This window comes from Myxine glutinosa, chromosome 2 (assembly GCF_964187855.1).
Source record: "Myxine glutinosa chromosome 2, kmMyxGlut1.1, whole genome shotgun sequence".
Taxonomy (NCBI): domain Eukaryota; kingdom Metazoa; phylum Chordata; class Myxini; order Myxiniformes; family Myxinidae; genus Myxine; species Myxine glutinosa.
The window spans coordinates 217,682,043-217,696,505 of record NC_136262.1 but is presented as its reverse complement, the minus strand read 5'-3'; the positions used below and the strand labels follow the sequence as shown (position 1 = coordinate 217,696,505).

Below are 14,463 nucleotides of genomic sequence, written 5' to 3'. Positions count from 1 at the left end.
CCACGGCGTTACCCCGAAGGGGCTGGCTGTCAGCTCCTCGTCAGGGGCGGAGCCAGTAACCCCCCCACGCACCCAATGAGAAGCAACGTGCCGATTCCACGAGGCGGAGCTAACGAGCCGAGGGCGTGTCACTCCCCGCCGGATATACGCGGCCCCGCGCCGGATGTGACGGGAGATGCGCCTCAGCTTGGAGAGAGAAGCCACCGCCACCCCCAGCGCGACGATACCTCCCCGCATCTTTGGACCGGACCGGACCGTACTGTACCCTGCCCCGAGCCCAGGAGGACCTGGAGCCATCGATCCTGCCTTTCCTAGCCATCAAACCCCCGTGTGAGTCAGCCGTTGTCCCGTTTGTCTGTCGTCTGTCCGGGGTTAATATAAGAGTGTGTCTAAGTGCCTGTCTTCCTGTAATATACCTCTAGCCCCTGTAATCTAACCTTTTCCGTACGAATATACTTGAGAATCGAAACATTGGTGTCGTATTGTGTTATTGTAATCCAGCCGGGTGTCTTCTTTTTCTTATTGAGCCAGCATCGCGCGACTAGTCAACGTTCGGGCACAATCGGGTAACTTGTGCAGACGTGGTCATACCATAAAACCGCTCGGTAAATAACATCCAAGCCACGTCTGTAACAATTGGTGTCGAGGAGTGGAATTCGAACCCGGGACTAAATTAGTTAGGCCCAAATTTTGGGAGGGAAAATCGAGCCGGAGCGCGTACGGCGCTCGACCGAATCGATTCGGAGCGCGTTTCCCGCGCGAAATTATAACGGCGAAATTTGAATTTGTTTTACGAAAAAAAAAAAAAAAAAACCGAATTTTGAAAGTCGCGCTATGGCGGATCAAGACAGCTGGGGTCCGGTAAAGGAGAGTGAGGTAGGGTCGATCCAGGACCAAAATGAGGGACAGGAGGAGAGCGAAGCAGTGAGGGCGGCAGGTTCGCAAAATAGCGCCGTCACGCACGAAGAAGCGGGCGCGCAAAATGGCGCCTCGCTGATCACCGCGCCAGCGACCGTGGCAGCGCCCCCGATGGATTGGGGCCTTTTTTTCATACAAATGAAGGCCCTTATGGCCCAGAATAGCGAGAAAATGAGGGAGGAAACGAGGGCTGATAATGAGCGGTTGGGAAACCGGATGGATGCTCAGGGTGAGCGATTGGAAAACCAAATGGGGGTAATGAGGGACGAAGCGAGGGCTCGGAGTGAGCAATTGGGGGTAATGAGGGACGAAGCGAGGGGTACCGGTGAGAAGTTAGACAATAATTTTGAGGAGTTAGACAAGAAAATTGGGAAGTTAGACAATAATTTTGAGGGGTTAGACAACGGGATAAAAGAGGTGAAACATGGGTTAACGGGGGTAGAAAATAGAATGGCTGCCCAGGAGAATCAGATAGAGGGAGTGAAAAATGGGTTAGAGGGGTTAGAAAACAGTATGGAAGGCAAATTGAGGGACATGAGGGACCAAGCGGAAAGGGAAGTTAAACAAATGGAGCAGCAGATAGAGGGGGTCAGAATGGGGGTAGAAACCAAACTGGATGCTCACAGGGAGGAAATGGAGCAGATGAGGGTGGCATCTGGGCAGGAGATGCAAGTGATGGGAGAGGAGATCAGAAGAGGAGTGAGTGAGGAGGTCGGAGGAGTGCGCGAGGAGGTGAGGCACTGTAAGGAGCACATGGAGAAGGAGGTGAGAAAGGGGACTGTAAAGTTACAAGGGGGCATAGAGGACCTGACGCAGGAGGTGGAGCAGCTGACGGTGGGACAAACGGAGTTAGTGGAGCAGGTTCAAAGGAACACTGCGGTATTAGGAGGGTTAAAAGCGACACAAAACGACATAAAAAACGACTTGATAGCGACAAAGAGGGAATGTCAGATGGTACGTGAGGGACTGACAACGAGGCTGGACGAGGTGATAGAGGTTATGGAGACGAAGGACCGGCAGGTGAGGACGCACATGGAAACGGTCAAGGTAGCCTTGGAGGACGAGCTTGAGGAGACGTACCGGGGAATAAAAGAGGTGAGGCACAAATTAGAAGAAGTGGAAGAAGGGGTGAGCGAAATTAAGAAGCGACGGAGAGGGGATAACAAGGAGATAAAAGAGGAGATAAAAGAATTGGTCCAAAGTCTGTGTTTGGATCGTGATGTGCTCATTAACCGGATGAGGGATTCGCAGGTGATGGAGGAGAAGCGAAGAGGAAGAGGACCCGGTGTAAGTGGTGACCAATATGGTCGTGCGTATGATGCGCCAGGGGATTTAAGGAGCTTGGGGGTCGAGATGGACCCGGGTGTTCGTGAGAGGCCGTTGGTGAAGTGTGCGACAGGTCTGGTGTGCGAAAAAGGAGGTGAGCGAGAAAGTCCGACTCTGGGGTGTGTGAGGAAAAAGTGCGTGTCAAGGAGTGAGTGTGCTGGCGAGAGTGAGTCGGTCGTAGCGCGTGTGCGAGGGAGCACGTGGAAGCGCGGGGTGGTGAGTGTTACAGAGGGTGTGACGGGAGAGTGTGCGCAAGAGTGTGCGCGAGAAAGGTGTGTGACGGACAGGTGCATGAGGAAAGAGTGCGCTGTCAGAAGTAAGGAAGAGTGTCCACCTGTGGTGAGTGTTACAGAGGGTGTAACGGGAGAGTGTGCGCGAGAAAGGTGTGTGACGGACAGGTGCATGGGGAAAGAGTGTGCTGTCAAGAGTAAGGGTGAGTGCGTTGTCACGAGTGGAGGTGAGAGTAGTGAGAGTGACAAGGAGAGTGAGCTGGTTGTGACAGGTGAGCGAGGATGTACACCTGGGATGGAAGGATGTACACCTGGAATGGTAGAGCGTGAGTGGGAATGCACGCTGGAGTTGGTGGTGAGGCACGTGGTTGGGTGTGCGAATGAGAGCACACCTGTGATTGTCACAGAGGAGGTGACCGAGGAGGGGGCGCGAAGAGGTGTATTGGTGAGGTGTGCGAGCGACGAATGTGTGCCAAAGTGTTCGGTGGTCAGGTGTGTGACCAAGGCTGTGAGTGGAATGAGTGTACCTGGGTGTGTAAGGAAAGGTACGAGGAGCATGGGCACGGCTGGATGTGTGAGCAAGGAACGGGCTGCGGGGTGTAAGCGTCCAGGTGAAGCATCGACGTTAGACGGGGTAGAGTTTAGAACGACTTATAGCCGAATCGGGCCCTCGGTGCGTGCCGGGCCTCGCTTTGAACGGCCGCGTCCAGGCTCCACTAGGCGGAGCTGGCAGCCCGATAGAAAGGGTCGTCATGGCGACCACTTTTTGGTGAGACGTGCCGGCAGGTCGAGATCGGGGCATTGGATGGCTCCGTGCCGAGATGGTGCGTGGGATCTCGGCCCGGGTAAACCTCCTTCCCTGCACCGAATGCGGGACGCACCCAGCCGCTGGCACAGAACAACCAGCATTCATGGCTTGGCTGTACGAAGCCGGGCTGTAGATGTGAATTGGCGCACCGAGAGGATGTAATAAGTAGACGGGTAATGGTGATAGTGATAGTAGTGATTTGATACAAAATTTAGAAAAGTGAATAGAATTGGCAGTAAATAGAAAATTTTTGAATTGTTGGATTTGGACGAGCGAAATTGGAAGTGAGAGACCCCCGATGTGGTGGGATGGCAAATCCACCATCCTTCCCATGGGGGGGCAAAGGAGCAATAGCTTATGGGGTGTATGGCAGTGAAAACTAGCCCGGGTGGGTTAGGATATTGTGTGTAGGGATCTAGAGAAGATGACCTTAGGTAACGTTAAGGTTAGTTAGTGACTGATACCTGTAGTGGGGACGCAGGTAGATTAGTGTGGATTATAATGACGAGGGAGCGCAATAGTTAAAGGGACGACTGGGAAGCGCAAGTTTCAGAAGGGAGTAGTTAGCTGAGATGATGCTGTGTGTGTGAGGATTGAACAAGTGTGATTGCACAGGTGTGCAACTGGACAGGTGTGTGGAGCAGTGTATGAGTAGTGAGTGTTGTGGATCAGCGCGAATGCGCTTGGGGAGAGAAGGGTGCAGGTGGCACCAGGTGTGAGAGCACAGGTGTGCAGGTACAGGTGTGTGGAGAGAGTTGGAGTGAGTGGTACGGAGTGGTGTGCATGGTGCGAAGGTGTGGATGGGGGAAGAGTGGACCCCTTTCACGAGTACCCGGGGCGGGTAGTGTAAGTGTTAGGTAGAGGGTGCAGGTAAATTGTGGTTGGATATTGGCATTTGTGGTGCGGTTGCAGAATGGTGTTGTGAATGGGTGCATTAGTGTTGTGGAAATGGCTGGGCGTGTAGCCTGTTAGTGTGTGTAGTTGGTTGGGCACTCCACCACTGTGAGGATGTCGGCCAGGTGAGGCCGCAGGTGGGCTCTGGGAGCCGGTAGTTGTGAGTGGGTGCCTGAGGATCCCGGGTGTGGATCGGGCAGCCCAGTGCCAGAGAGGGCACGGAGTGGGGAGAGAGCCAGAGGGCCTTCCCCAGGTAGTTAGGTTAGGGTAAGGAGCAGGTAAGCTCGGAGGCAACTGCAGTGGTGGAGGTGTGCAGGTGGGTAGACCCACTGGGAGAGGTACACGCCGCAGCCCAGAAATTGTGCGAGGGCACCGGGAGATGAATCGGGGGAGTGAGACCCCAAATTGAAAAGCACCACAGGTTGGCCAATGGGAATTGGTTTTTAGAACCCATAGAGTAAGAGGGCCAATGGTTTGGCCGGAGAAAGACCCCGGGTAGTGTAAAGTTGTTAAAGTCATTTAGGAAATAGTTAGGATTGAAGAACCTGTCGCACCATACGCAGCCACTTACCTGTGGTGATGATGATGACTCCACACCTGTGTTTTCTTTGTTTGTGTTGCAGAAATGAGAATTGCTGTTGGATTTGTGAGACGCATCACGACGTGGATGAGACATTGGGGTGATTCCATCTCTCCCTCCCTAGGAGGGACTGATGATGAATTGGTGATGGCAAATTTTGATGTTGAGTTGGAGATGGCAAATTTTGATGAGAGTTGAAAATGGCAAATTTGATTGGTTAGGAGGGAGAGAAGACGAATTTGGTTTATGGGAGGAACGGGGAAGACAGTAGGGATGTTTGTTGATTTGTAAAGTAGATGTTTATGGGTAGTGTTGTGTTTTGTGGATACAGTAAGGGGTAAGGGAGGGGCCATGTAGGTTACCTGGTGGGGGGGGGGGGGGGCGTACGATAGGAACGTACCTGTCTCACCTGGTTCCCATGTGCCCCCAGTGTGCATCACCTTACATTGCGTGCACTTTTGCGCCCTTACCACCTTACTCACTTGTCTGCTTCTTTTGTCTCCCACCTCCGAGGATCTGGCTTTGGGGTAGAGAGAGAGGAGAGAGAGGTGCTGGCTGCGCAGTTGTGGGCCTGCACTTTCGCTGTTTGCTGCCGGGATCGATACACCATATGGACCGCAATGTTTGTGGCCACCCACAATGGACCGCAGTTCGTTTGCGGCCAAGCACCACCCGGGGATGGACCTATGGGTCAACGTGGCACCTATGCCATAAAGGTGAACCACTGTTAATTAACACCACTGAAGGCCACACGAAGAGCAAGAGACACCTGCAGGGTTAGGGGTTGTCGAATTTATTTTTATTCCAATGAACAATGGTGACTGCACCGATTGGTGGTGGGGTGGTGCTTTTGATGCTGGGAAAGGGTGCTCTGCACGTTATTAAAGGCCGTCGGCCACAGAGCACTCGTGGGTTGGTGTATCGATGCTGGCAAGCGCGCTCTCTCTATGCATAACATCTGCATGTGTTCCTCCAAAGACAGGTCCTGGATCGTAGTGTAGATATCAGCGTAATCTTGTAAATAATGCTCCCTACCGGCTGTATGTTTAGTTTGCGAATTCTTTCCGGATTCGGTTATCCTGTGGGTGTGTTTCTGTGAGGAGAAGGGTGCAACGTCGCAGGGGGACATATTTACTCATTTGTGAATATCTGTAAAACTGTCGCACTCAGGGTAGAGTTAATAGTAGAGGGAACTACATTGCGTGCCACACTAAAGTAGGTAAAAATTTATCGGGTCGGGACGCCCCGAGGGTAGAGAAGGGTGCAATGTTGCGAATATGGAATTTGGCCTCCATATCCGCTTGTAAATATTCCCCTATTTTCTCCAATACTCCCCAACTTTCCCCAATCCCCCATTCCCTAGTCCCATTGCATGTAAATAACAATCAGTAGAGCCGACCTTCCCCTTATTCCCCCATTAAATGTCGTGCCCAGGTCCACCGCACCACACGTAGACAACTTTCGGACATCTTCCTAGTTATTCTTATTCTATGTCAGTTAAGGCCTCGTTTCCATTAATTATGACTCTTCGTTGCACCAGAATGTGATTATATGGCATCAGTAGTGAGTTTAGGACCTTTCCCATACCTCCTCCCATCTTCTTCCCCAAACAACAACAATAACAACAACTACAACAACAACTACAACAACAATTACAACTACAACTACGACTACAACAACAGAGGGGCGGGGAGTGTGCGTCCTCACACCGGCTCGGTTACCCGCCATGACCATGCGCTCCACGGCGTTACCCCGAAGGGGCTGGCTGTCAGCTCCTCGTCAGGGGCGGAGCCAGTAACCCCCCCACGCACCCAATGAGAAGCAACGTGCCGATTCCACGAGGCGGAGCTAACGAGCCGAGGGCGTGTCACTCCCCGCCGGATATACGCGGCCCCGCGCCGGATGTGACGGGAGATGCGCCTCAGCTTGGAGAGAGAAGCCACCGCCACCCCCAGCGCGACGATACCTCCCCGCATCTTTGGACCGGACCGGACCGTACTGTACCCTGCCCCGAGCCCAGGAGGACCTGGAGCCATCGATCCTGCCTTTCCTAGCCATCAAACCCCCGTGTGAGTCAGCCGTTGTCCCGTTTGTCTGTCGTCTGTCCGGGGTTAATATAAGAGTGTGTCTAAGTGCCTGTCTTCCTGTAATATACCTCTAGCCCCTGTAATCTAACCTTTTCCGTACGAATATACTTGAGAATCGAAACATTGGTGTCGTATTGTGTTATTGTAATCCAGCCGGGTGTCTTCTTTTTCTTATTGAGCCAGCATCGCGCGACTAGTCAACGTTCGGGCACAATCGGGTAACTTGTGCAGACGTGGTCATACCATAAAACCGCTCGGTAAATAACATCCAAGCCACGTCTGTAACAATATAATGAAGCACACATCCATGCAATCTCCATAGACAAACATTGGCAGTAGGATGGGCCGTACCGAAGAGCTCGGTGACTTTCAACGTGGCACGGTCAAAGGATGCCACCTTTCCAACAAGTCAGTTCGTCAAATTTCTGCCCCAGCTAGGCCTCTGGCTAGGCCCCTTAGTTCCAGTGAGGGGAAATCTTAAAGATACAGCATAAAATGACATTCTAGACAATTGTGTGCTTCCAACTTTGTGGCAACAGTTTGGGGAAGGCCTTCCCGGAAGAGTGGAGGCTGTAATAGCAGCAAAGGGGTGACCAACTCCATATTAATGCCCATGATTTTGGAATGAGATGTTCGATGTTTGGGTGTCCACATACTTTTGGTCATGTAGTGTACCTTTGTGCCAATTTTTCATCTCTATTTACTCAAATGGAAGCGAATAATAGCAAGACACAATGTGATATTTAGATTTTTGGTAATGTTTCACCTTTTCACCCCTCAGCCCAAATTGGGCTTAGGGGTATTGTCGTCACGGGCGTCCGTCAACTTTTGGTTTCCGTCAATTTCAATGAGAACGGCTTGTCCGATTAAATCCATTTTTGCAGTGTGTATTGGGGTTGAGTCGAGGAAGGTTCCTTTCGAAAATGGGCGTGCTGCGATTTTCAATATGGCCGCCACGGCAGCCATCTTGAAATTGGTTTCCGTCAATTTCGAGCAGAATGGCTTGTCCGATTAAATTCATTTTTGCAGTGTGTGTTGGGTTTGGGTAGAGGAAGGTTCCTTTCGAAAATGGGCACGCTGCGATTTTCAATATGGCCACCAGGGTAGCCATTTGAAATTGGTTTCCGTCAATTTCGAGCAGAACGGCTTGTCCGATTAAATTCATTTTTGCAGTGTGTGTTGGGTTTGGGTAGAGGAAGGTTCCTTTCGAAAATGGGCACGCTGCGATTTTCAATATGGCCACCAGGGTAGCCATTTGAAATTGGTTTCCGTCAATTTCGAGCAGAACGGCTTGTCCGATTAAATCCATTTTTGCATTGTGTGTTGGGGTTGAGTAGAGGAAGTTTCATGGGTGCGCTGCGATTTTCAATATGGCCGCCACGGCAGCCATCTTGAAATTGGTTTCCACCATGCATGGGCTGAGGGGTTACGCCCGCTTTGCGGTGCTATTTATTATTATTCTTAAAATCGGCAAAGGGGCCTAAATCGAAAAAAGTGTGTTTGGTTGTACATCCATGTCAAATTTGAAGAGGTTTGGTTCAAAATCGAAGGAATTGTGTGCAGTTGCATATTGGTGGGAAGAAAGGAACAAACGCTGCAAAAATGATAATCTCTCCTCCCTGTAGGAGGAGGGGAAACAGAATGAAGTAAATGAAGATGTAGGAATAAATGAGGCAAAGGGATTAATAAAGAGGGATAAGAATCAAAGTGGGCAAAGAAGACAAATAGGCAAAATGGTAAATAAGTATAATAAAATACGAATTGCAACTAGATATCTGCGATCACAAAGCGATTGACAAGGGTGAGCCTCGCTCACCCGGCACCTGCGATCCAATGATGGCCATATTTTTTTTTCAGACCGTTTTATGACCTTGACCTTTATAGAGTCTAAATTAAGAAAATATGTCCCCATCTACAGTTTATATCCATAAAACTCAACATCTTCAAGTTATGATCAAAAAGGTGTTTTAGTTCATTAGGTCACAATGCGAAAAAGGTAGGTCAAGCAAGCAAATCAAATATCAGGTGCACAACTTCAGTGCAGGTACGCTATTATGCTGCAAGAAAATCTTGGAAGGCAGAGCGGTCTTTAAGCTTTCGCATTGGAAAAATTGAGTGATGACAGAAAACGTGTTTTTTTTTTTTTAGACTGCCATTTGACATCGATGTTTAACTCGTTGGGGTATGATGTAAATTATGCATAAATTAACCCTTCTCTGGGCTATCCAGAGGGGCAATTTCCTTATGATCAGACAAACTCTAGTCGAGTTATGGTGAAAAATGTTAAAATGTCCATAATTGGGTCATGACCTTAAAATTAGGTCAAGGTCAAAACAATATGCCAAACCCGCATACTTTGTAGTCAAATTATCGATGCAAAATTTCATTCGGAAAGTCCCAGCCGGCTCTGAGGTACAGCTCGGAAATTGACAAAAAAAATGAAGAAAATACCCCTAAATGGTGGTTTAGTACTCCTAGGGGTGTAAAACTCTGAGGTACCATTAAAAACTGGTGCCACTAATTGTAGAAACAAACCTGACAATAGATATAAGCCACCTATAGGGGAAGGCACAATTGACAGTTCATCCTCAGAAAACCAATGGAGAAGCTAGAAAATGTATGTTTTAAAGTGAACACCACATCTCAGTGGAAAGCAACTACCAGGCTGATCAAAAGGTATTTTTGCACTCTTTTAAATTAAATTAAAATACAAAAATGCGAGAAGCATCTTCTACAGCAAAATGGTATATGTGGGAATGATAGCCTCGAGATAATGTATGCGTAAAACTCGGCCCAGCTATGAACTGCCATCCTGGTGTCTATATCCCACATGCAGGTGGGGCAACAATTAATGTGTGGTCTGTCCATCAAAAGGACGTTAAGCTAGAGGACCCGTCGGCTCGTACTGGCTGTTTGTGGACGTTAAAGATCCCACAGTGTCTTTTGTGAAGATCAGGTGAGTTATCGCTGGTTCCCTGAATAAATTACAAATTCCCTACCATGACTGACTGCTGGAATGTTAACAGCGAACCACCAAGCATGACATCTACCCAGACACTGGTTTTGCAGCACCGACGCACTGTCAAAGAGCATGGTCATTTGATTGATTTTATGTTGACTGAAAAGCTCTTTTTGATTCAGAGAAGACTCATGAGAAGGCAAAAATAAACACATCGAGATATGACAGAATGGGTAGATGGTTAAAACGATAATCAATGCCTCCATGCTTCAGTCCAGCAAAAAAAACGTGCTGCTTCCTTGCTTGACGCTCAGCATGGACAAGCAATGCTGGGAAGGCAACGGCAAACCACCTAGTGTAACCTTTGCCATGAAACTGTTTTGGCAGCACTGACTCTCTGTAAAGAGTATGGTCCAAAAAAAAAATCAAAATAACCTTTTGATAGATGTTACGGTCCAATTATGTCGACTGATAGCCTTGTCCTTCATGTGATTTACATCCAAGCTCTCGCTACGGCATTTAGCTCAATGTATAATAAAATAATGTCAAAACTAGACATTTTGACCTCCATGCCACGACATGGACCAATATGCCTCCACCCACATTAAGTCTTTGCTTACTCCAACTTTGACCTAAAACCTCAAGACTATTTGACCTCAATATCTAAGCTGTACATATGTATCATGGGACATCGACTTGGTTTCATGAAAAATCCCTACCTTGATAACATTTTAACATCATGACCTCTGACCTCATGATAAAATCTAATCAGCTTATATTTGCATCATAATATATATTTACAGTACTGTACATCAAGTTTTGTCAAAACTCCATCACTGGTTCACTAGTTATCGAGTTAACAGGATTTTACCAAGCATATCCTCTGACCTTTGACCTCTTGACCCATAAATCGAATAACTTTATCTTTACATCATTATACATACTTGTACCAAGTTTGATTTAAATCCCTTAAGCTGTTCTCAAGAATCACATTTTTACCTGACAAGGCTTCTGACCTTTGACCTCTTGATTCTGAAATCTCATCTTAATGTTTGCCTCATAATACTGTATATAATTATAACAAGTTTGGTCAAAATCCCATCACAGGTTCACAAGTTAGCATAGTAACAGAATTTTTACCTAATGGGATCTCTGACCTTTGACCTCCTCGCCCAATAATGTAATCCATTTATCTTTATATCATTATACATAGTTGTACCAAGTTTGACTTAGATCCCTTCAGCTGTTATTAAGTTATCGCGGCAATGTAAACCTATCACTGACGCACGGACGAACAAATCAAAAGCATAATCCCTCCGGTAACTTAGTCAGCGGAGGTAAAAAAATATTTGAGCTCATATTTGCCAAAACACCACCTTAGCACACACGACCCCTCACCCTTTACTCCCTCACATGCCATAACCCAAACCTGACTATTTACACTCCATGAGGCACTGCCCACCTGTGCAAGCCTTTGCTGGTTATCAGGATCTTCCGGGTTCCCTACAGCCTTCTTTGCCTCCCGGATAAGGTTCCCTGACTTGTCCAATACATCGCATGCCGCCTCGAGTGTGGCCTCCTTTGTCTGATGGTTTCCGGAGGTAGCCGCCACGGCCCGTGCAGCTGTGGCCAGCGACCGTAAAGCCCTTGCCGTTTCTTGTGCTGCATGACCTGCAGACACGTACCAGGGCGTCAGGAATGTCAGCACAATGAAATGCGAACAAAACCACGGCATAAGGGAGATGGAAAGGGAAATTAGAATCATTAAAATGATTGACTAACAAAAGAATAGATCAAACAGATGGACAAAATCGAGCAACATTGTGAGATTTACCTTTACAAAAGTCACAATTGTGTCCGTCTGTCGTGTCTTCATTTGTCCGTCTGGATGATAACGTGAAATAGCTTAGTTGTGTGAAACTGCAATTTTGCATCTGATAACAACACGGGGAATTGATCAAATGCTGGGCGTAGTCTGATACAAATGATGCCATCGATGAAGTAATATCCCAAATTGTGTGGCTACATCTCAGGAAGGCAAAGTCAACAAAAGATTACTTTTATCTGGGGGTATGAGTACCATTGCCATTTATACATTGGACAATGAGTTATACATTCTCAATTAAACTAGAATTGCAGACATCCGCAAAAAAAATGCAAATGTCTACTAATTTGCACTCGTCATCAATAAATATAACGAAAAAGTAATAAGGTGTGCAAAATCTGTTTTAGCAGTTTATAATTCCCATTCCTATGTTGTGACAGGGTTTGACCTTTGACCTGTGTGAAATTGAAACTGCCCTCTTGAAAACTTTACATATCAAAACTGGAAAGGTATCTATGAAACAAATGTTACAAAATGTTGGTTAATGCCCATTATTGTTGAGTGGCGACATAAAACAGGTGGCCACGTAATCAAGCTTATTGGCGATTGCAAAATATTGCTCAGTTAAAGCCTAAATGTCAAAAAAATTGGGCAACATAAGACAAGTGGCCACATCAGGCAGGTGGCCAAATGCTGAGATACAAATCACACTATTCCGAGAGAATTTTTGCAAAAGCTGACGTCAACACCAGTCTTGGACAACGATTTTTGAATGTCCGCCATTAGCACCACAAAAGCAGGTGATAGAAATCTAAAGCAATGGAGCCAGGCAGCCTGCCGGCACAGCTGGCAAACATTGTGGCAGGAAAGGAAGAAACACAAATTGCTTTAGCAAGATCATTCCAAAGACAATAAGCCCGATAAGGGAGGAAGTACGCAGGCTCAACATTTTAAGGATCTGTCTCCAACATGCTTTTCTGCTTTCATGTATTCCCGGCAAGACAAAAAAAAGCTTAAATATGCAGAATAGCTGGAGATCTGTACATGTGGTTTTACATCACCAGGAGAGTACCAGGAAGCCAAGTGAAGCAGGATATTGTATTTGCACAACCCCCGTGCTATCCATGATGTCATAGTCTACATTCAATTTGATTGCATAATCATATAAAGTTGTACCACACAGGAGGAAACCTGGATCAAACTGACACAGAAAGACAGAGAAAGACAGAGAAAGACAGGGAGAGAAAGAGATCAAAGTTTAATATTTGGAGTACCGATTGGGACAATGAAAGAGCAATGTCGCATTGCAAACACACTTCACATTCGGGTGGATTAAAGAACAAACACTCAAAGCTGAAATTATGATCTCAACATACACGACAGCAACACATTTGCATCAGAAGGGAGGGTGCAGGTGGGGTGGGGAGAGTGGAGGATGCAGGTAGGGCTGGGGGGGGGGGGGGGGAATGTGGGGGAGTGGTGGGTGCAGAATGGAAATCCTGCCATTGTCTGCTAGCATATGAGAAGATATAACAAGTAAGACTGCAATTCCCATTGAGACTCAGTTTCCTTTCAGCTTCTTAAAGCAATGCCTGTTATATATACGATTTATACCATGTATTATATACCATTATTATATATTATATACCATTTATACCATGTATTTATACCATGTATATCATATACCATGTATATATTTATACAGGTAACTGTGCAATGTTAATACGTCTCAATGCCACCATGATTTTGGTGAGAAAAAACAATGATGCAAGCAGTTCACAGGGAGGGAGTGCTAGTATAATCAGCATCTAAAAACAATACATCTGTGAGGAAGGCAACGTCGGCAAATTTTCAGGAACCCACCCATCTATTTATTACGTTTGCAAAAATTTTGCAAAATGTATGTATAAATGCCTTCTTAAGAGATAATAATGTACTCTTTTTGCTGATAAGAGGAGTGCAAACACATTGAACCCATCCTAACCTTCATCCTCGATCCACCTACAAGTGATGGAGATTTATAATTAAATGCGGATGCTGGAAAGATTTGATGGGCCAAACGGGCTCTTACGCCCAGATATCCATAGCTTACACCGTTAAGGACATACTCACACAGTACATGCAGAGATAGTGGGACAATATTCTCTTTTTTTTGAATACCTAGTCAAGGCTCGTAGAAGAGCTAGTACTAGTACACTGAACGGATCAGGACACAACAGAACAAAAGGAATAGCAAAGAGAGGAGAGAAACAACAACAGCAGAGTTAAAGGCCAAGGTCGAGGCACACCTGGACAAACAATGGGTGTGGTGATGAATTGGGGCAGGAGAGGATGCAAAGGGTGGACAAGATGGATATATAAGGAAACTCAGGAGGGTAAAGTGGAAATTTGCAAGGAGGAGGAATTGGGGAGGGGCAAGGGGGTAATAAGGGTAGAAAATAGCATGGTTTTGGATTGGGGACGATCTGGGATGGTGGTGAACACCTATCTTGAAGAACAGCTGCCTTGAAGACCTGGAGGGAAGAATGAGATTGAAGAGGATGTCGAAGTTGTTTCCACACTTGGGGAAAAAGAGGAACAAATGAGTGAATGTGAGCAGTGATCCTGGATTTTTTCACCAAAAGGGGTTGATGGTGGACCGTGTGAGCCCGGCAGCAATCTTGTAGAGGGTGCGGGGAGAGGCGGGAGAGCACACAAAGAGCGGAGGGTGCAAGATCAGAGAAAGAGGCGATAGAAGACAGAGAGACCACTGACCTGTCTGCAATAGTGATGTGTTAAATCCAAAGACTCGGCTTCATCGTGGGGGATTCCAGTGATCTTGAAGGCCTTGTTTTCC

General features: G+C 47.1%; 1 protein-coding gene across 2 annotated transcripts in view; it reads right to left on the bottom strand.

The window, feature by feature from the left end:
• LOC137420825 (talin-2) overlaps window positions 1-14,463 on the bottom strand; it is a 432,847-nt gene that overhangs the window by 131,339 nt on the left and 287,045 nt on the right. For both annotated transcript variants that reach the window (XM_068106240.2, XM_068106243.2), the window contains exon 28: window positions 11,265-11,473. In XM_068106240.2, coding sequence (XP_067962341.2) covers window positions 11,265-11,473 — 209 coding nt within the window. The remainder of the gene's footprint in view (window positions 1-11,264; window positions 11,474-14,463) is intronic.